We start from the raw sequence: 22,745 nt of genomic DNA, 5'->3' as shown, positions 1-22,745 counted from the left end.
CTGAAGCCCACTGTTGTCATCAGGAAACTTTTCTGTGAGTGCTTCTTCCTTGCTTGGACATTCTGAGAATTAAGACAGTACAGTGATTTTTTTAAAAAATAGCCTATGCATGAGACTTAAAAAATTGAAAATTAAGAAAAATCATTAGAAAAGCTGTATTTGGGACAAGCCTATGGTGGACTTGAAACAAGGTCATTGAAGAGCCCAATTCTATGTATATAGAATTCCATGACAAGCAAAGTCTCTGCTCTTTTGTTCTGTTTCATCCTCATTATCTTCTGTCCTTCTCTGTGAGTCAAAGACAGTCTTATATTTGGGTACGATCTTTCCATATACGATTTGTATAAATCTCAAATAACCAATGAGTAGAAAAAAAGTCATACTTTTTTTAATTGGCAGGTTTTCAGAATCTAAGAGGAAACATTTTAAGCTCATATTTTTAAGTCTAGGTAATGTCAGTACTAACACTCCTTTTTCCCCTTTCCCTTCATCCAGGTATCACCGTAGATAAGCACGGATTTATTTACTTCGTGGATGGCACCATGATTCGGAAAATTGATGAGAATGGTGTGATCACAACAATAATAGGTTCGAATGGCCTCACATCAACCCAGCCATTGAGCTGTGATTCTGGAATGGACATCACTCAGGTAGACTCCTGGTTTTCATGTGTTGTCACTTTTCTACACATTATGGAGACAGATAACTTAGATTCCTGTACAAGTATTATAGATCGGAATATGCTGGGTGATCAGATAATTCTGGACTGCACAGTGTGGACTGGATCTTCCATTTGCATGATTATTTTAGGGTGCACCATGTAAATGCAAAACTATACATTTGGGTTTTTTTTCCCAGACATGACATATGAACGTGTTGAGGGACTTATATAAATACATCATGCTTTAGAAAGTTGCTTGCTACTCCAAGATATATCTTCTCAGGAGTTTCTCAGAAGTTTGCAGTGCTTTCCTTTAGTCCAGCATTTATATTGATTTGCTTGAGCTACTAAATGGAAAAAAATACATATTCTGTTTACATCTTAAGTCCATTCTAAATCATGGAAGAACACATTGTAGTGAAGCTACTGCATTTCAATGCATTTCTCAAAGTGCTTTTCAGTTCTTGTTTCAAGAGCTGTGTAAAAGAAGCTGGACTAAGATACACTTAGCACATCTTTAGTTTATGCTAAAAAAGGCATATAAATAAATAAACATGAAAAAGCATAAATGGTACTATTGACTAGTCAGTGAGCCAAACTTACAGATAGCACAAGGGATTGGCCTTTGCCAATAAACAGTTGAATTCATCATCTTCAAAATGTGGGAAAAGCTGTGATTGAAAATGGAAAATCACATAAAATAGGCTGTGTAACAATGGTTAGAGTTTGTTCCTGGTTTCTAAGCAGACTCTGAGCACTAGCAGGTGACTATGATCTTGTATTCACATACATGAAGAACGTTGTGTCAATGTTTTGGGTAGCTCTAATGAAATTTCTCAGGAACAAACAATGGAATGTAATGCTGCTGTCCCAGAAACACTTGAAGATTTTGTTACTAGAGTCAAATCAGAAAAATGTGTTTGTGTTCTGTTTCACCTGTCACTGCACTCTAGGTATTTGCAAACATGGGCAGGAGAACCTCAGCTTCCCTATTTCCATCTCTGGGAGTGACAGGCCTTTGTATTCTCTCTGGTCCAGTAAACATATTTATTCCATGTAAATCAGGACAGGACCAGCTGGCTTAGTTGTACTAAACACAAGCTTAAAACTAGCCTAGTCATTGCCTTAAGATCATATGGCTTCTGGGCACCTTGGCTTCTGCTCTGGCACCTTTTCTTGCAGAATAGCCAGTCCTGCAGATGATGAGCAGGAACCCACTGCATCTAGCGGTGCTCCCCTGCGGGAGGCACTGACTCTGCCCTCCACTGCTACATACCAGCTGGCAGGACTAATGCTTCATGGAACTTAAAGATGCCTGAAGCACATTTGCTTGCTTCTTGGATATGTGTAACAACTGCATGGGGCATCAATAACCAAATTAGAGATCTCTGAGGTGCAGGGAATGGTGCCAAGTGCAATGTCTGCTCCCTGACTTCTTCTGATCTGCATCTCAGGCTGTACAAATAATTGCTTTACTAGCCATATAATGTGTGGCTGTTCAGATTTTTACGCATTTTACTCAGTAAAAAAAATGTCTCACTAAATATGAAATGGTGAGTTTTGATGGTTTTCAATTCCTTTTAAAAAATGCAAATTGCCTTTAACAAATGAGTCACAACAGGGGGTCTGCCCAATGCAGAAATAAAATTATTTTATTTTGTAAATCAAAATTAAATTAAAAAGATACATTTTTAGGGCTAAAATCAAATATGCCAAGTTTCTAAGTAAATTTAGCCTTAAAATCCTAATTTAGTAGGTTGGCTACTTGCCAGAAACAGGTTTAGCTTACCTTACTCCACAGCATAGATCCAGTTCCATCGAGAAATGGCTTCTGCAAAATCATAGGTAAGAAAAAGCATGTTATGGAGCAAATTCTTTTTATTATTGCTCTCAAGGCATCAGCATTCAGCACTGGTAGAGCCTTCTTTTTTCACATAAGCAGAAATAAACGGTTTTTTAATCCATGAACAATCCAAATGCTACAGAACCTACTGGAAACTATTGCTGCACATTTCTGAAAATTTTGCAAATGCTTCAGTATTCTAGGAAATCAAGGTATATTCTTACCACATAGATTGAGATAAATCAGATAAATTGTGAATGCATGCCAGTAATTATTCTAAACATAATAAATAATGGCATACTAAAGCATCCCTAAAAAGTGGCCAGTCTCATTTTCTAAGTCTTAGTATAACTTTCTGTCACTGATAGTTGAAGTCACATTGTAAACAATCTGCAGTACAGATGTACATACAGCTTTTGGAAGCATCACTTGTTTGGAGGATTTGGTTTGTGAGGAGTTTTGTGAATCTACTTACTGAAATTTTTCACAAAATCCACACTTATGACATTTTTCACATATGCAGTAAAACCCAAACATTAAGTGTATGCCAAGAATGCATGTTCTGAAAAGGAACTGTATAAAACTTTCTCAATAGTCTTCTTCCAAAATTGGTGGTGGTAGCCAGAAAACTATGAAATCATCACAACCTCTTGAAGGGAAGCATGTTAACCTGAAATTATATCAAAGAAATAAGGGAATGATATTTTCACTTAGTCAGAAACAATTGTGTGTCCTTGCAAGACTGCAGAGTTTATTCCAGAATGGCATAAACATAAATGAAAAATTAATTTGGCCCATCTCCATTAAATTGTTTTTTGGCCAAATTACAAATGGCATTTACATCAAGAGAATGTGGTCTGCTCACAAATTGTGTGTTTAGAGCGACTTATGAAATAGGTTAATAAAATCAATTCTCAAAGCTAAATTTGTTCTGACAATAAAATCAACGACTCGCTCAAAATCAATATTTTTTGATTTACTGAAGTACAAAAATGTACTCTTGAAGTAAACACATAGAATAACTGCCCATTGTGAAAACTACCATAAATGACAAGCTTTCACTTTAAGGCATTCATTTTAATAAATAAGTTGATTATGAAAGGGTTTAATCTTTTATTTCAGTATCAGTTTTGATGAAAACACTTCTTATTAATCATTCTGTGTTTGTTATTCAACACCTTCTCATTCTTAAGCATAGTATTCTGCATTCATAAGAGGGGAAGGACAGCTGGGGTTGAAAAGATTGTATGTTGTGGCAGATAAGCCACCAAGCTCTGAATAATTACTTCAATCTCATACTTCACCATGAGGATGTTAATCTGAATTTAGAAGAAAGGACATTCGGCTGAGGTATTTATATGGTCTGCCAGCATTCACTGTACTATTTCATCATGTACCAAACTTGGATGACTTTTCTTCTCAGCAGAGATGATTTTAGTGTTTTTTCATTAGTTAGTAAGAGCAAATTTAAAGAAAATGGCTCTTCAGACCTATGTTTATGAATATATATGTGTATATACTCAACACTCACCATTGGTGCCAGGATTTTAGCAGACACCTACATTAAAATCAGTTATTCCAGTATCTTTCATTCTGATAGAGACAGTCATACTTTTTGAAAATGCTGCCTCTTGAAACCCTGAATACTAGACCATCATTCATTCTAGGTTAATTGATGAATAAACCCATATTGAATCTTAGAGTTTTGCATCTGAGCTGGAGGCCCCATGGGTTGAACTAACTGACCTCCCAACAGAGGAGAAATAAAGATTTCTTTCTCTCAAATTAAAGCCCAGCTGAAGAGAACAGAATTACCTGCTACATCTCCTATCCTCCCTTTACCCTTTGGATGGGAACACTACTGTAGGTACTCTAAATCAGGGATATAAGCTTTGGTATAAAATACTCCTACTGACTTCTCGAATTGCTGCACTGCTGACTGCTCACCAAACTTGCACCAGCAATGGGCTGGCTGGGGGGCACCACCTCACAGCAGGACCTGTGGCAGAACCTTCTGGCCACATGCCACAACAAGAGTGCTAAGGGAGGAGACTTGGATGGACAGTAAAAGAAGGAAAAGAGAGGGGATCATACTTCTGTTTCACTACCTGATAAATTTGGACTTGATCCTGGTCTAGATCAGAGGCATCTCTAAGTTACTCTTTTCTCAACTATGCACGGTTGTGTAGTGTTTGCTGCATCCCAAGGGGATACAAAAAATTTTTAGCCTGGTTATTAGAAGCAAATGAGAGCACATTGTGGGGGTATGTCTGTCTGTCAGTGTTCTTTTCCTTGCAGTAAATCAAAATCTTGGGTCAATTTTGAACAAATTTGTAGCGGAACACCAGCCTTCACAGCAATTAAATTCCTACGCATTCCATAAAAATTATTAATCCAGTTGGAGGAGAGAGACCTGAAGTACCCTTTCAAAAGGAAATATTGCAGCATGAGCTTTCTTTTATTAAACTCCAGAGAATCCACTCAGGATCTAATAAATGCTCTATTCACGGGAAAAGCTTCATTTGGTGCTTGGATCTTATTAAACTCCCAAGTCAGTCAGCCATGAGACAGAAGTCCTTAGGAAACCAGACTTCATTAGATCCAGTGTTCATAGAAGTTATATTGATATTGTGGGAGGTTTTGTGTGAAAGCAAAAACACTTCAGCTTAGCTTGAGTAATAAGCTTCACTTCTCTTCTGCCTCCATTGCTGCAGTGAAAGCTGAGGAGAGGATTAGCAGATATTTCTACCATCTTGCAATTTCATCCTGTATCTTTCCTCCCATGAGAAATATGTGGGCTGAATTTTCACCACTCTGAACCTCAAGTCATTTATATCTGTGGGAGCTGTTTAAGCCAATCTCGAGCACAGTCCCTGCAAATACAGAGACCAAACATTTGCAAAACAACAGAAAATGAATCCCAAGAGCTGTGTCTTAGCCTGTAACCATAGCCCTGTTCTCTTGCTGATGTCAGTTCCTCTAGGCACGAGTCTGTGCCAAAGCAATAGTTCCAGCCTGATTGATGGTGTTAATAACTGTCACTGCTGTGTTCCAAAATAAAAGGTCTGGTTTGAAGACTTTTCCTTGACATTTGCACTTCATCAGCCTTTGTTCTGCAGTTCTTCACGTGAGGGAACCATCTATATTGTGTTTCTTCACATAAACTTCAGTGACACTGCAAAATGTTTTGCTCCCTTATAAAAATGTGACAGTGTTACTTACATAAGCAGTTTGCTTGCATAGGTCATATTAAAAGGCAGATTTCTAGAACAGGGTTTAGAGGCGACCCACACATGGCAGGAGTGCCATGTCCTGGGCAGTCTACTTTGAATACGGATGAGGGGGAGAAAGCAGAACGTAATGCTGTTGATGACCTACTTTGAAATAGTGAAGGGAGAGAATGTTGAAAATCACAAGTAAAGATGAGCAGAATTGCTTGAAAATGTAGTATATATCTCAAAAATGCAAATGCTGACATTGCTCCTGCAGTCACAAGTGCTGCAGGCGCTCCCCGCCAGCATCTGCACAGGCACAATATGCTTCAGTGGCATTATGGAAACCTTTTGAGCAGAACAAAAAGCTCCCAGGACACAGTGACCTCACTTGAAGCAGTGATGAGGGTCTGCTCATCGGAGCAAGCACAGCCTGAAGAGAACTGTAACCAGCTACGTTTGGAGGCAGGAAAGGAAAATGTGAAAGACAAAAATATGATCTAATTAATGAGTGAAAAACAGGAGGAGTGAGCTGCCGGCAGAAAAACAAATTGATTCTAGGCTGAAGTACTTTTAAGCCAGGTTGAGAGTAGGGTGTCACAATGCAACTGCAGGATTACATGGAGCCAATTAATTAATTAGTATTGCAGGTCAGAGGAAGACACACTCTCTCTTTAGGTGTTTCTCTACATACCCAACAGTATGTACTGTATTCTTGTAAAAGCAGACAGTGCAAAATGCTTTCTCATTGGCTTTTTTTAAAACTATATGCACAGTGCTCTAATTGTGTTAGAGAACTGCATCAAAAAGCAACAACTTTGTTTTCACTGTAGCAAAGTATTACAAAACTACCCCTACTCTTTATTTACTTTCAGTCCTATTTGTGAGGCTTTTGAAACACTGTTCTAGTTATGCGTAATTAATGTATCATAAATATTCCAAATCCCTGAACTCCTTTTTTCCGTGCTTCACAGAAACATGTTTTATGTGTATTCGTGAAATCACTCAACAAAAAGCATATAAAGCAGAAATTACAATTTATAGGCCTTTTAATTTTTATTTGTGGTCTTCCCTTACAGAACACTTTCAGAGCTTTTTTCTTTTTAAAAAGATCTTCATTATTTTTTTTTCTAATTTTTGCTGCCTCAAGGAGCTCAGAGAAGCTGGGGGTTTTACAGTATGAAGTTGTCTTATTCTCTGGTTCTTTTTACTCTGCTGCTTAATTTAATTTTCTTTCTTCTCAGGTTTTGCTGAAGTCCCAGAGAAGCTAACTAGAGTGGAAATTGTGGCCCCAGCAAAACCAGCAGCACTTTGCTGCTGCCTCTTGCTGGGTGCTTTTCCAGGCATAATTGACAGTGTGGCAAGTGGGAGGTGTGTAGCAAGGAGCAAGTAGATCCTAAGAGAATATATCTGTTTCTGAAAAACAAACTAAAATGGGTGATGGACAGAGCATTTACTGAGGCATTTTCAAAGCTTTTAAAAAAATGAGCCTGCCCCCCCTCAATTAAGTACTAGCCTTCAGAAACCATAAGCCTGTACCAAAGAATTCCAGCCATAATAGCATATGCAGGAACAAGCAGTCACTAGTATCCCTACTTTGAAGAAAAACCAAGCTGAAAGCCTTTTTTAAAAAGTTTCTTTGGGTGGAAGATAAAATAATCATTTCCCAGTGCTGGAGGAGAGGTTAAGTTGCCTCTCTTTGACAGGAACTGAGCAAAAAGAGGCTTGTAGCATTAGGACCTCAGGTGGAACAAAGTCTGCGACTGCTCATGAATCAAACTTGTAGGTGTATAATGTGCTTTTTAGAATATCAAACAGGATGGTTTCATCACAGCTCATTTTTATTCTAATACAATTATCACTGAATTTGAAATACTAGTCATAGAGGCGATATAGTGTGCGATGAAGTCACACTGCAGTTTCTTCCTTAAAGCCCTGGTGCTCTTTTTCTATTGGTCCCTTGCAAAACAACAATTTATTTCAGTTATCTTCCATCACAAATGCATTAATACTGAGTAAAAGACTAGGTATATTTTAATTGTATCCTATTCTTTTATTGTTGAGGCAGGGAATGTTAGGCACTTGATGGTGAAGGAGAACTGATGGACTTTCTCAGGACTTTTCTCCTACTGTCTGCTCTACAGAGCAGTATTTAAATTGGTTTTTAGTTTTTTGTTTCTAATGAGAAATTGTAAGGAGGAAGAAACTTCTGTAGGAATTGGATGGCTAGCAAGAAAGTGGCAGATCAGCACTTAGTCTAGGTGCTTTCAGGTGCAGGTTCCTGACTAACAGAAACCTCCACCCTCACTAAAAGCTGCCTGTGTGTGCACAAAGCCCCTGTGCAGACACTCTCAGCCCTGCCAGCACATCCAAGCTGCTCTGCCACCCCCAGGCTTCCTCCAGTTACCCACTGTCCTCTCCTGGTCATGGCCCTGCACAGTGCCCAGCTCCCCAGTCACTTCTTCTAGCTCTCTGGAGAGTGGGTTCCCAACTGGGAAGCCTGGCTCATTTTGAGGCTCTTCTGTCAGTCTCTAGCAAGCAATAAATTTACCTGGGTTGCTTCACTTTTTATTCTTTATGTGCAAGTAGCCTTTGATTGTCTCTCTCATTTAAATATGGTTTCAATACGATAAGTTGTTTGTGGCAGAGGCCTTGAATCTGCTGTGCTGAAATGCTCTGCTGAAAATGTTTAGCACAGCTTTGCCAAGCTGGTGGGAGTCTGCAATTCGCTGAGACAGATCGGTGACTATGTCTGGCTTTTTTAATCTGTTGAGGTGATGTAGTGGACAAAATGTAGGCATGAAGAGTTTATACATGTAATATATGCCTATATATGCATAAATAACTACATGTGTATTTATATATATGTATATGTGATTTCTATGTATACTGCAGAGCTACCATAAGTAATAAGATAGTGAAAGCTGGTCTGTGACATTCTTGGGTCTGAGCCCCAGGAAGTTCTGCTGAGAAGGGAATGCAGATGTTGAAGGGAGCATGCAGAGTCAGGTCAAGGAGACAATACCCCTCTTTTTAATTTAATCCAGCTGTTCATCCACTAATAACAAGGTTTGCTTGTCATTTAAGAAATACCTGCTATGATGGAGGCAACTCCAGGGTGGGTACTGTGTGTAGATTGCTCTTCTCCTCTCACCAACTGACCCTTCACACATCTATGGGGTAAAGAACATCCCACAGATGCAAGATATTTTGTGTTATGAAGTGAATAACAATAGTAATCAAGCTGTACACAAAGCTGCTTTTGTGGCCTCTAGTCTAAGCCTTTCAGGTTGCCCAATGTATTCTGGTTTGATCATTTGGAAAACGTTGCACAGCATTAGGGGAAGGGAGACCAAATATGCTGGCACAAGTCTGGAGTTTGAGTACAGGTGAGGCTTGAGGGAAGCAGTCAGCAGAGCTGGTGGTGTCTGTCCTGCAGAATTGTCACACACTGCTGGGATGCTGTATCATTGACTAGGTCAGAGAAAGTGTGTTCTGCATCTTAGAGGAGTGAAGACTGGTCTTTAGACTCCTGGTCGATCTTCACAGCACAGATTGCAGAAAACCAGTGTAAGTGAAAAAAGGCAATATATGCTTTTAATTCTATTGTCAGGTTGTTTAAATTTTACATAGCTGCAAACTGCTGCATTTGAAAGCTGTAAAAGAAAGTGTGGGTATGGTTATATGACTGAAAGCATTGTACTGCAAAAATGGGTGGAAGGAGAGGTTAAACAAGCCAAGTACAGTGATGCTTCTGGCCTGAAAACTGTTCCAGGTGCTAAGGGGAACCTAAATGTCTGCAGATCCTGTCAAAACAACACAGCAATAATAACACCTTACGAAGGGCAGGACATTGAAGCATGTCAGCAGGAGAGAATTCTAGAGGGTCTTGTTTCCTTGCTGCCTGGATACTTGTCAGGTCTCAAAGCTGGTTATAAACAAGGACTGAAAAGGTTTTAGTACCAAGAAGTGTTGCTTTGGAAGTATTAGTGGTATCTCCAGTTTTGTTATTAGGACTAAGTTTGCCCAGAGTTATGTTTACAAGCATAACTGAAGTTAAATGAAAGTAAGCTGTGACAGCCACAGAAAGTAACATGGCAGGAGCTGCAGCCTGGGCAATGACAGCTAAGAATTCCTGATTTCCCATCTTAAGGATACTGTATTTGCTCCAGCATCTTTTCTGCCAAGTTAAGAAAAAAATAAAAAATAAAAAAGTCACTGTGTCAGTGGAAGAAAAAAATGCAAGTGTCAAAACAGAAATTGGTTGTATCCATTTGTAGTGTGCTACCATACAGAGGTTACATTTATAGCAGTGCATTATGAAGCTTAGGCCAGAGAGAGGGATGCAAACAGAATGATAGAGAGCACCATTTTATGCAGCATGTTACTGTAACAATAACTCTCACATTTACAAACAAATTAGCTGAAAATGTCTGAAGGACATTCAGCATTTACAAACTGGGCCTCATCTCCTGCTGATAGATTCCTTTGGGAAGGGTATGGCATGCAAAATGATACACTGCCTTGGAGAATAAATTTATGAAGTTTAGCAATGTAGGTCACATTGCAGGAAAATCATAAATGTCGGAACATCACTCAACAGCCATTCAATCAACCGCTCAAAGCAAAACGGGAAACTGAACAGCATGTAGCTGTCTCTGGTGAGAACTGGGGAAAGTCATGATGTGATGTAAAACCCTTCAGGTCCTCCATCCATATGTATTTCTTCTTTCTTCTATTTTTCTTGCTGGTTCAGACTCATATTTCTGTGTCCATACCAAGCTGGTTCAGACTCATATTTCTGTGTCCATACACATGTCATGTTAGTGACAACAAAACCAACTTGGTTTTTGCTGTTACGACCATGAACTAAGCATGTTGGCTGGCTCATGAAAGCTAAGCCAAAAATCTGGGAAATCAGGAGAGATCAAATGTTTGAAACGTGGTAAAAGTAGCCTTGTTATAAGGAGCTAGTTTAATTGTGAAATCATTTTTGTATGCTCCCATCCAGAAGGATTTATGACTTATGCTATTTGCATCAGGTTTTTTGGATTCGATTTGAATGAATAAAGAACAGATGATGTTTTAAAAGAGTGTTTCTCGATCTGGCATTCTAGATCTAGACATTGCTGACAGCTTGAGATCCAGAAGTTTATACTTTTGCTAGGGATTTACAACTTTGCTGGGCTTTCTGAAGACACCTAGCACCTTTGTAGGTCTGGGACCTTTCTATATCTAGAGCTTTTTAGAGCCAGGGTGGGAGGGCATCCATAACTTCTGGAGCATGTCTAGAGACTCACTAGATCTTTGTCCTGTGATGATTTGGAAACCTGTCAGAGTTTCTTATCACAGCCTGCCTAGCACTTCTCTGGAAGTGCTTCTGCAGCCTTTTCTAGCTTGGCAGGCTTGTCTAGATCCAGTACCCTTATGGGCCCTTTCTGAATACAGAACTCCAGGGACCCCTTTTAGGGCCTCCTGTACATCCCCATCCCTCCCTGCCATCCCATCCCCCTTTTTCTTTTTGTTGTTTTGCAAGAGACTTTGTAGAGATTTCTGAGCCCTTCTAGGTCTGGAGCTTCTCTATGACTTTCTAGATCTAAAGCTCAGCTACTGAAAATCAAAAACTTTCTTTCACAATCTGATTAAGAACCTGTTGGAAACCTAATTTCAGGCACACTTTTAAAATCTTTGTCTAGAGCCTTTTTGGAAGGCAAGAAAACTGAGTGCCTCTCCTTTTACTTCGAGGTTGTTTCCATCCCAGGTTTGAGATACATTATGTAGCTGAGTGGTAATTCTTCAGTTTTGCTTGAAAAAACATCAGTCCTAAACTTTATTCTTGTAAGCTTTTCTTGCACAGTCTGATAATGTGTATCCAAATATGCATCACAGCAGCCATCAGTGCTCTTAGCTGACAGCAGTTCAGAGCAGAGGGACTGCTTACAGTCTTAAGCTGGAATCAAACGTTCTCCGGTGCGTTTTCATGTGAGTGTCTAATCAATGTAAATACTCACATAAAAGGATTGCTGCATGAAATGCATTTGTCTGGTTTGTTCTGCAAAATGCAGGATGCCTAGTTCATTTAGCTATTTGGAGTCTAACAGCAGAATGTGTTTGCTTCCAGTGCAGCATGACAGCTAGTTAGATTACATTCATTTTGTCCAGTTGAAATACCTTATCAAGTAAATACTTGTGAAAAATTAGTTGCAGAAAATCATGTCATGATAACAATCTCAGTGCTAATTTTTGTTAAAGTAAGGACTCAAATTGCTTCAGTTGCTTTTTATGCCTAGATTTTTTAATAGCTATATGAAAAATATGCGTAAGTTAAAAATAAAACTTTTGTATAATTGTTTTGCTTTAACGCTCTGCTACAGTTAGTAAAGAATTAGTTCACTCTTTAAATGGATTAGAAAAAGCTATTACTACTGAATTGTGTATGGTTGTAGGAATTTGCCATAGCAGATACTTTGCCATAAACATGGATTGCAGGATATCTCTTTTCCCATTCTTCTTTCTTTCACTTGCAGAAGTTGTGTTTGTGAGTTTAATGGTGTAACTTATATGGGAAAGCTTAAATCACAGAAGTGAATTTGCATCTTCCTGTGAAAGCAGTCAAGTTAGCATTTGTTCTGATCCTGGCAGGAATGTGTTTTGCAGCCCTGATCCAGCTAAGGAGGCAGTTGTGGTTCCTGGCTCCCACATGCCCAACTGGCAACCTGCTGGCAGTGGCTCGTCATCCTTTGCTGCCCCTGGTCTCATGTTCTTCCCAGCCCTGGGGTGAGGGAAGCACTGCCCTGAGGAGCCATGCTGTTGTTGGAGAGTTTCCTGGGCACAAATCTGTAGGAATTTTTAATTTCAATAATTGAATTTAAATTTTAATGTTGAGACTGACAGGGCAGAGTCAGAGTATTTGAGTGATATATTCACAGTAGCTGGTGTTACTCGAAGGCTGGGCTTTCACTTTCTTTGCATTTTTCTGTTTTGGAAATTTCATTTCTGTGTATCCTTCCTTCCTCCCAGTTTTCAGGCTTTTATGCACCTCAGTAGTTCCTGAAAGCAAAAGACACCATAACATACAAGCTCCAGCCTCTCACTGTTCTCAAACAGCCATTAATTAGTGTCTCCATTAAAGCTTTTCAGGATCTTCCTCCCACCCTTTCTGCATCGGCAGCACACTGGCTTTCTGCATCCATGCATTTCTGAGCCCAAAATGGAAAGAAAAGGCCCAAATTAGTGAGAGATTTTTTAAGATTTATGCAATCTTACTTACATTGTCTGACAAGTACGGGTGCTGGAAGTGCACTTTAGTAAGTGAGGCAAAATGGAGTCAGTCCTGTTGTCAGCTGGATTTCCACCCGGTTCCTCTCCCTCCTTTTGGCCATGAAAATTAACTGCAGCAGTATGTTTGGGGGACATCTATTCCCACTCCAGCATGGGAGATGCATTCCAGTTATATTCAAATTTGTGATCTATTTTTGAGATATTTTAATTGAAGAGTCAAAGATTTCTCCTCTCAGAGGTACGTGCCTGATCAAAATACTTTGTAAATTCCTTCTGGGCATTTAACAAAGTATTTCTTTCACAAGCTGCATAAACCATGGGTACCATGTTTAAACAGACTTAAATGGTTTAGGAATCAAGTTCCATTGATTTTCATAGTCAATAGGCTTACATGATTCTGGATAATATTCCCTCTGTTATTAAATAAAGACGATGTGAAACCTGTCCCCATAGAAATCAACTTTTCTTATTGATTTAGTAGGCCCAAGATTCCTCATAGAGTCTTTGAAGTGGCGAAGCAGAAAAAAAATCGTAAAAAAAGAAATTATGTAACAGGGAGAGCTGGAAAGTGAGAGCATAGAGAGTCTTACGGCAAGTGAAGACAAGCAGTGAAACCATTGGAGTGGCAACTTCCCCTCATGTTCTTGTAGTGGGTCCCTTATCTGCTGGAAGTAATTGATGGCAAAGGCAGTTTGGTGGGGAGACTACTTGAGCTGTATCACCGGAGAACTGGTGGCCTCAGACCTCTGAGCTATATATGTAAATTTGCCACAGTGCTTTCCTAGTCCAGGGTAGAGAACAACAGTTGTTAGGCTGCAAAATTCATTTATTTGGGTTTTTCACTGGGGAACAATGAATGCAGAAAGCAAAACATTTGTGAAGTTTAGAGCAGGGACTGCTACAGCTGAACTGTATAATTCTGAATTTTAAAACATGCAGTATCAGGAGCACAAGAAACAAAGGCTCCCTCAGCACGGGAGGAGGCTGTAATCCCACCATGGGGAAGGGTTCCGCAGTGTCAGACAGCAGGAGCTGAATTGTGTCTCGGTGTGCCATTAAGAAAGAAGCTAAGCTGCTGAGAGGAGCTGACAGTGTCAGTGTCAACAAAAGAAAGAGCCCAGAAGTGAGAGCAAACTGACAGAAAATGATGAAAAAATATCCATGGTTGTCAACTGTGAGAAAATAGAGAGAAATTCATGTAGTGAGACATCCTGTAAAAAGTTCAGGGAAGCAGAACCAGTCTCCTTCAGCCTTGGAAACTACACACTCACTCCTGGTGCCAGTCCTTCCTCAGAGCCATTTCTCTTGTGGAAGGAAGGAGAAAGAAGGGTTTGGTGGGAAGAGAGAAAAATGCTATTTAGAAGGACCTTGTGGTAAGTAAAAGGGTTTCACCTGGAAACAACAGTTGAAGTGAGCATAAATAAGAGAAGGTAAAAAGAGGAAGTTAGCAGCAAAAGAGAATCAGGGAGGTCAGGTCAGCCAATGAGTATCGTAGAGGTGAGGAAAGGCAAAGGTAGCAGGAACAGAAGTGCTTGAAGCTGAGCAGTACAGATAGGAAGTAATCCATCAGTAGGGACTATCAGAAAAAATTTTGCATGAATTTCATGCTACTACATGAAATTGAATCAAAATGCACAAGCCACGCATGGCAAGAAATCAAAGTGAAGCCTTTTTAGGGATTTATGCTGCTTCTTTTAATCCATGATAAATGAAACTTACCCTGGTGAAATTTACCCCCTGCAACCAAACACTTAAGCTCTGCATCTGCAGACAAGGAAAAATTTTTCTCTCTTTACTATTCTTGCTTTGATATAACAGTAGAATTTATCTGATCTGTTTAAAATAGTACCAAAATGCCACAGCCAGAAAATTTCATGCAAAACATGCAGGAAGTTTTATCCATATGGTCAAAACCAAAAGTGAAACAGTGTTCTCCACCAACCAGCACTTAAATGTGTGTATGTGTGTGGGTCTGTATGTTTAAGAACTATATGAGTGCAGGCTGCTTTGCATAAAAAACATTGGGTTTTTAGTTGTAAAGCTTTTCTGTGGGCAAATTATTTAAATAGGTCAAAACCAACTAGGTAGGTAGGTAGATAGCACATGCATATTTTGCAAGAAAGAAGCAAACACCAAAAAAAAAATAAAAATAAAAAAAATACATTAAGGACTGAAAGCTATTTAACTACTTTAATGTAGATCCCCCAGTGAAAATTCATTTAAACTGAAGCCACCTTAGTGCACTTAGTGTTTTCCAGAACAGTTGACATGAAAAAATGTATTAGAAAGTCAGACCAGTAGGTGTTAATTTTGCACTTCTCAAACTAGAGATTGATTATTTGATATAGCTGGAGCCTTTATCTTGACAGTTAAATGCTGAATTCCCAGAAAAGTTGACATGTTAATACTTATATGCAAAAGGTCTTGATGCTCAAGGGTCCATTTGTTTCGGTAGTGCTTTCCATTGCATGTACTCAGTCTCCAGTGAACCAAACCACAATTGGGCTGTAATCCCACCATGGGGAAGGGTTCCGCAGTGTCAGACAGCAGGAGCTGAATTGTGTCTCGGTGTGCCATTAAGAAAGAAGCTAAGCTGCTGAGAGGAGCTGACAGTGTCAGTGTCAACAAAAGAAAGAGCCCAGAAGTGAGAGCAAACTGACAGAAAATGATGAAAAAATATCCATGGTTGTCAACTGTGAGAAAATAGAGAGAAATTCATGTAGTGAGACATCCTGTAAAAAGTTCAGGGAAGCAGAACCAGTCTCCTTCAGCCTTGGAAACTACACACTCACTCCTGGTGCCAGTCCTTCCTCAGAGCCATTTCTCTTGTGGAAGGAAGGAGAAAGAAGGGTTTGGTGGGAAGAGAGAAAAATGCTATTTAGAAGGACCTTGTGGTAAGTAAAAGGGTTTCACCTGGAAACAACAGTTGAAGTGAGCATAAATAAGAGAAGGTAAAAAGAGGAAGTTAGCAGCAAAAGAGAATCAGGGAGGTCAGGTCAGCCAATGAGTATCGTAGAGGTGAGGAAAGGCAAAGGTAGCAGGAACAGAAGTGCTTGAAGCTGAGCAGTACAGATAGGAAGTAATCCATCAGTAGGGACTATCAGAAAAAATTTTGCATGAATTTCATGCTACTACATGAAATTGAATCAAAATGCACAAGCCACGCATGGCAAGAAATCAAAGTGAAGCCTTTTTAGGGATTTATGCTGCTTCTTTTAATCCATGATAAATGAAACTTACCCTGGTGAAATTTACCCCCTGCAACCAAACACTTAAGCTCTGCATCTGCAGACAAGGAAAAATTTTTCTCTCTTTACTATTCTTGCTTTGATATAACAGTAGAATTTATCTGATCTGTTTAAAATAGTACCAAAATGCCACAGCCAGAAAATTTCATGCAAAACATGCAGGAAGTTTTATCCATATGGTCAAAACCAAAAGTGAAACAGTGTTCTCCACCAACCAGCACTTAAATGTGTGTATGTGTGTGGGTCTGTATGTTTAAGAACTATATGAGTGCAGGCTGCTTTGCATAAAAAACATTGGGTTTTTAGTTGTAAAGCTTTTCTGTGGGCAAATTATTTAAATAGGTCAAAACCAACTAGGTAGGTAGGTAGATAGCACATGCATATTTTGCAAGAAAGAAGCAAACACCAAAAAAAAAATAAAAATAAAAAAAATACATTAAGGACTGAAAGCTATTTAACTACTTTAATGTAGATCCCCCAGTGAAAATTCATTTAAACTGAAGCCACCTTAGTGCACTTAGTGTTTTCCAGAACAGTTGACATGAAAAAATGTATTAGAAAGTCAGACCAGTAGGTGTTAATTTTGCACTTCTCAAACTAGAGATTGATTATTTGATATAGCTGGAGCCTTTATCTTGACAGTTAAATGCTGAATTCCCAGAAAAGTTGACATGTTAATACTTATATGCAAAAGGTCTTGATGCTCAAGGGTCCATTTGTTTCGGTAGTGCTTTCCATTGCATGTGCTCAGTCTCCAGTGAACCAAACCACAATTGTCACCTGAAAATTTCAGTCTGTGAAGAATGTGAGGTACTGGCTGCTACTGAACAAACCTTGTCTGTTTGTTTATGATGGGGTAATTGGCAGTGCCATTTCTGTACACTGCTCAAAAAAAGAACCCATCAAATACATGAAAAAACACTTGCAAATGGCCCAATTTTGAGTTATAAGAAAAAGAGACATAACTGAGAGAGAACTTTATACAGGGCTTATGAGGTACTGATTAAAAATTACTAAGTATAGAAACTTATTTAATATTCTAATCCTAACTGAGGTTTTGTCTGGAAAAACTTTTAAATAGGCACAGTCATATCTGATGAGAATTGAAGTGCTTCTCTGTAATATGTTTATTGGCTCTGAATGAAGCACAACGGATGGTTTGGTCACAGAAATCTGCCAGAGGGCAGCTTGCTTTAAAAGAAAAGAAACAACTGGTGACTTTTCAAGGTAACAGTGAACCTGAGGGTGCAGTTACACTTCAGCTTAAGCTGATTTAGGTGATTAGTTTTTAGCCAGTAAACTGTCCTGAACCTTCTCTCTGTAGGAGCACATAAATGCTGGCCTTGCTGCTGGGGGCTGCACTGGGAGAAGGGACAGGGTGGGACTGCAGCGTCCCCAGCTTACACCAGTTAAAGGTGCCTTGAAGTCTCATCCTGACAAAAATAGCACAGATTTTTCCTAAATCTGTTTAATTGTTTTCAGATTGGGAATGCTCAGGGGGTTGTGTGTAATGTTTGGTTTTAGTTGGCCTATTTCACCTTTTTTCCTTTCCAGTTGCACTAGCGTAAGCTTGCAGTGAGCAGCTGGTTTTTGTGCTGCAGTCTCCAGACAGGTACATCCTAGCTTTAATATTTCACCTGGGATTCAACCATTAATATATCCATGACTGTGTTAAACCTAGGAAGGAGAAGCTGTAGCCATACCTTCTGTGAGCTTTGCAGAGCAGAGAGCTGGGCAACAGTTCTGGTGTAGTAACCAAGATTATTTACATGTCCCCAACTAAAATTTTATTCATTTTTACCATAATGCAGCTAGATTTACAGATGTGATCAGTATGGCAGCAAATGTACTTGCATTCAACAGCTGTTAATACAAAGCATAAGACATATTGCTGCAAGTGAAATGCACAGTTGCATACAGGTTTATTCTAACTCAATAAACCAGATCATCCTCAAATCAACCAGAGAAAAAGTTGTTTTGGACCAAACCAGTCCCTTTTACCTGCAAGACAGCAGGCATACCTGCACAGTGGGAGTAATTTAAAGGTAGTGTGGCTGGTCCATGAAGGAAAACTAGCTATTAAGATGTGGCAGATGCTATGCAGAATCTTTATGGGGAAAAAAAAAAAAGGTAGTTCCACCCCAAAGTTTTTATTAGTAATATTCCAGTTATGATTAATCAAAGATTATTTTATACAGCAGAGCTATCTATGGAAAAGGCTGTTGAAGTGTCTATTTCCTGTTAAAAATTATCCATTTACTCTGATTGAGCAATGAAATGTTGTTTTAAAGGTGCATTGCAAATATGTTTTTTTCCAAGTTCCCTGAAGATAGCCTTGTAGGGATTTTTATGCTAACCAAAGAGCTGTATTTGTTGTCCCAGAGAACTCTCAGCTGAAGCGTGTGCTCACAGCAGTGTGTAAACCAGCCCTAGCACAGCGGGTGGAATCTGGGCAGTCTCACACACACTCAGAAATCAGCACCTTTATGGGAAAAATCTGTTTCCAAGTGTTTCACCACATTTATCATCATTTGGAAGGACTCAACCACCTGGTTCAGAAGAGATCTTGAACCCAACAACATTAGTCTTAATGCCAGTTATTATGTTGTCTAGCAAAATGGACTGGGCACAACAAGGAATTCGATTACTCCGTGAGACTTCATAATTGTGTGGTGCACCACATAACCACGCAGGGTGAGACATGGTAGCCACAAACCCCTCACTTTATTAAAACATCAATTATCAAACGAGCAATGTACTTCTGGAAATGAAATTATTCAGGAAATACTAATGCTTGAGAAAGGGAGAGACTTGGCCTCCAGCCTGATTCCTGAGCTGACCCCAGTGAGCAGGTGGCTTGTGATGGCCACACACTCCACCATATGTTATTCCTCAGTGCTGAGCATTGTATTAGCATCTGCAGTCTCTAAATTCATAGATCTTTTAATTAGCACAGTGGAAAAATGAGCAAACCCAGCAACAAAATCAGTAAATTAAACAATAGACGCTTCTGTGACCTACAAAGTATATAAAACTGTTACATTTTAGCCTGGTATTTATTCTCTTCTGATTATTGGAATATTTAGTCCAAAAAAATTCCACTCAGATAAAAGCAGCCATCTCTGCACAAAAAAAGCATCCTGAGACAGACAAAAATAGGCTGTCCTGCCTGTTCTCTCACCTTTCCATAGGCAAACTGCAGTCCAAATCCTCCACTGGTCATCAGCTGGGGGCAGGGACCAGTCTACTCTCGTTTCCCACATCAGTGATCCTGCAATGCCTATTGACCTTCCTTAACAGGAGGAATTTGAAGGTCTGGGCCAGTACGTGCTACAATCAGCAACCTGCATAACTGGTTGACTTTTAGGTTGACAGGCTGACCCACCTTTAGTTAGGAGCATGTTTAATTCCTCCAGATGCTGATGCAACAGGTATCAGATGAGTGAGGTCATTCTTCTAGCATTTCATCGAGCCAGGTTTGGAAAATGTGCTTGGTTGGCACTCTCACCTGCATGGAAAAGGGAAAAGGCTAACCTGAAATATGAAGAATGTATTAATCTGTGTCTGAAATACCAAATTCACAAGGCAAAATAATTATAAGTAATTATGGCTTGACTGTTGTATCATGTGAAGAGTGACGTACTGGTGATATTATTATGTTACAACGAATTAATTTTTATTTCTTATATTCCTCATGGCATGTAAGTCTTATTAACATTTCCTGCTTAGTAAGTAAATTGTGGAAATGTGTCATCCTCTTCTGGTATGTCATTTTCCTTTTGTACTAACAGTCAATTAAAGTGTTAGGACATTGACAACCTCTAACTGTTTTCCACTCTGCCAGTCCTGACTGCAACCTTGAAACAATAACATTCAGACCTGGAAAATTTTCTGGGTGATGTTGCATGACATGAAGTGTGTGTTTTTATTTGCATGACTGCATAGATATAATAAAGCTCCCACCTTAATGGACTTGTGCAAATATCTCTCAGAGGGTGCTAAATTACTTTTCAGATCAAGTTTTGTTCCACACTGGATGGGGGCTTCAGAAAAGAGTATCCTTGTTGAAACTTCTGCTAAGCCCAGTTAAAGATACGTACTAGAGAAGTAGTGCTGGGTGAATCCACCGAGTGCCTTGATGCCATGGTGATCAGAGGTGGTTGACTGAAGCTGCCTTACTGTCTTAATCATTCTTTTTTCTTTTTTTTTCCCCCCTCCATTCCCCTTTAATTTTTTTTCCAGGTGCGGTTAGAGTGGCCAACAGACCTTACAGTGAACCCTCTAGACAATTCACTGTATGTCCTGGACAACAACATTGTCCTGCAGATCTCTGAGAAAAGGCGCGTGCGAATTATCGCAGGGCGCCCCATTCACTGCCAGGTGCCAGGCATCGACCACTTCATCGTCAGCAAGGTGGCCATCCATTCCACCCTGGAGTCAGCCAGGGCCATCGCTGTATCTCACAGTGGGATACTCTACATTGCAGAGACAGATGAAAGAAAGATCAACCGTATACAGCAGGTCACAACCAACGGGGAGATCTCCATCATCGCTGGAGCCCCATCAGATTGTGACTGCAAGATTGATCCTAATTGTGACTGTTTTTCAGGTAAGATGATGCTAGTTATTTCCTTTGTCTGATCTGTTGAAATCCCCTGGCACAGGTGCAGTGACAGCACGGTGCAAAGTGATAAGAGAAAGGAGAGATGAGCATTGTTCTGTTCCCTTGGAAAGCCAAAAGCCTTATCAACAGCTCTTTGTGGATTTAATCCATTGGTTGTAGAGATGTGAGTCGTCCAGTTGACACTGGAGTAACCTCAGGGTAGTCTTAGCTTTTCCTCTTTTGATACAGAGATTACACACCATTCAGAATTAGCTCCAAGTCTGCCTTTCTGTGTCAGCTCTTGTTTGTCCCTGTTGAATATTGTACCAGCCCCTGTCCAGATTGCATCTAGCTGCCACTGGGTTGGGCAGCCCTTGTCACCAAGAAGAGGACCAAGGTGTTTCACGTCCCATGAAAAACACGAGCTTATGCCTTCTCATCACTTATGCCACGCTGCACAGCCAGCAAAATGACACAAACATGTAACGTGCAGAATTTCCTTGTGTGTTTTAAGCTGGAACAGCCAGTGCCAGGCCTGCAATGCACCTCTGGACATTCTCAGCAACACAGCTCCTCTTCCCTGCATGCACCAAAACAAATTGTGGCACTTTTTTCATAAAAACACATTTCATAACAGGCCAAAGGACAGCATTCCCATATACACAGATGTGCAGTCTGTTGTCATCTCTAAGAACCACTGTGTTCAGCTCCATAATGTCATCATCATTCTTAAGCTTCCCATTTCAAGTAAAAGGTTAATTACTGACAAGAAAACATTAAGTATGTCAAGAATGGAGAGGAAAAAATGTAAATGGTCTTCCAGAGAAGGTGGGTTGCTGACCCAGCATTGTAATGATAATCAAAGCTTCATGTGCATTGCCAAGTGCTGCCAGCTTCAGTTACAGCTGTGGTAGACCAGTACTGGAAAAGAACCTGTTCTGGGTTCCTGTTAAAGGGAACTGCCCTTGGTGCTGAAAAACGAAAAACCTGCGGCATATCTAATGATTGTGCCAGTTCTGGGTTAGTGAAAGGCAGGGTCAGAAGACCAGCTAATTTTTCTGTTTCCAAGGAAGCATGGAGTATGCTCAAAGTCTCCATCAGATTTCATTTCTCAGTCAGGAGCAGTACAGCAATACAAACAGTATTGTGCTTTTCTCTAAGAGTGAGGTTTAATATGCTTTCTTGCTAGTTACAGAAAATCCTGCTCATGTAAAGTCATTTTGATATGCATATATAACCCATGATAATGCAAATATCCTCCTCAAACCTTAAAATACACAAAGCAAGTAAACATTCAAGTGATACTTGAAAAGATGGTTTCTCAAGGCCCTTTTTTACTATTATTCTTGTTTTGTTTTCCTGTAGTGTTGAGTTTTTAATAAGTATAAACTAATGTTTGGTTCAGTGTCATTTTAGCTGAATTACTGGGGTTTATTTTCTCTTTTATTTCTAACACTATTCTACTTTAACTGCATGCCAATGAGCGACTAGTGGGGAATGAAACTTCAGAGTTTTTTTCTTTCACAATCTAGCCATTAATGCTTTCCTGAGCAGCAGGGTTTTGGCCTTAGCAAAAATGGTGTAAATTAGATAATTTATATTCTTGTTTGTCTTCACTGAGACTGATTTAGAATTGCACCAGCCTTAGATAATATGGCTTTAATTAGTTGGCTGAAGATACCGTTTTATTGACCTGTAAATGATACTGAGGAGAAGCAGTGTGTCAGGCTATGGGGATCAGCTTAAATAGTGACATTACAAATTACTAAAATTAGCATTTCTCCTCCAGGTGATGGTGGATATGCCAAAGATGCAAAGCTGAAAGCACCTTCTTCTCTAGCAGTCTCTCCTGATGACACTCTGTATGTAGCAGACCTTGGCAACGTTCGCATCCGTG

At 39.7% G+C, this 22,745-nt stretch overlaps 1 protein-coding gene across 1 annotated transcript in view; it reads left to right on the top strand.

The window, feature by feature from the left end:
* Nucleotides 1-22,745, top strand: part of TENM1 (teneurin transmembrane protein 1) — a 227,434-nt gene that overhangs the window by 181,674 nt on the left and 23,015 nt on the right. Inside the window, 3 exon segments of the mRNA XM_009997127.1 lie at nucleotides 496-650; nucleotides 20,488-20,854; nucleotides 22,638-22,743. Of these exon segments, the coding sequence (XP_009995429.1) occupies nucleotides 496-650; nucleotides 20,488-20,854; nucleotides 22,638-22,743 (628 nt within the window).

The sequence above is a fragment of the Chaetura pelagica genome, unplaced genomic scaffold, assembly GCF_000747805.2.
Source record: "Chaetura pelagica isolate M959 unplaced genomic scaffold, ChaPel_1.0 scaffold344, whole genome shotgun sequence".
Taxonomy (NCBI): Eukaryota; Metazoa; Chordata; class Aves; order Apodiformes; family Apodidae; genus Chaetura; species Chaetura pelagica.
The sequence above is the reverse complement of the archived record's forward strand: the minus strand, read 5'-3'. Positions and strand labels throughout refer to the sequence as shown.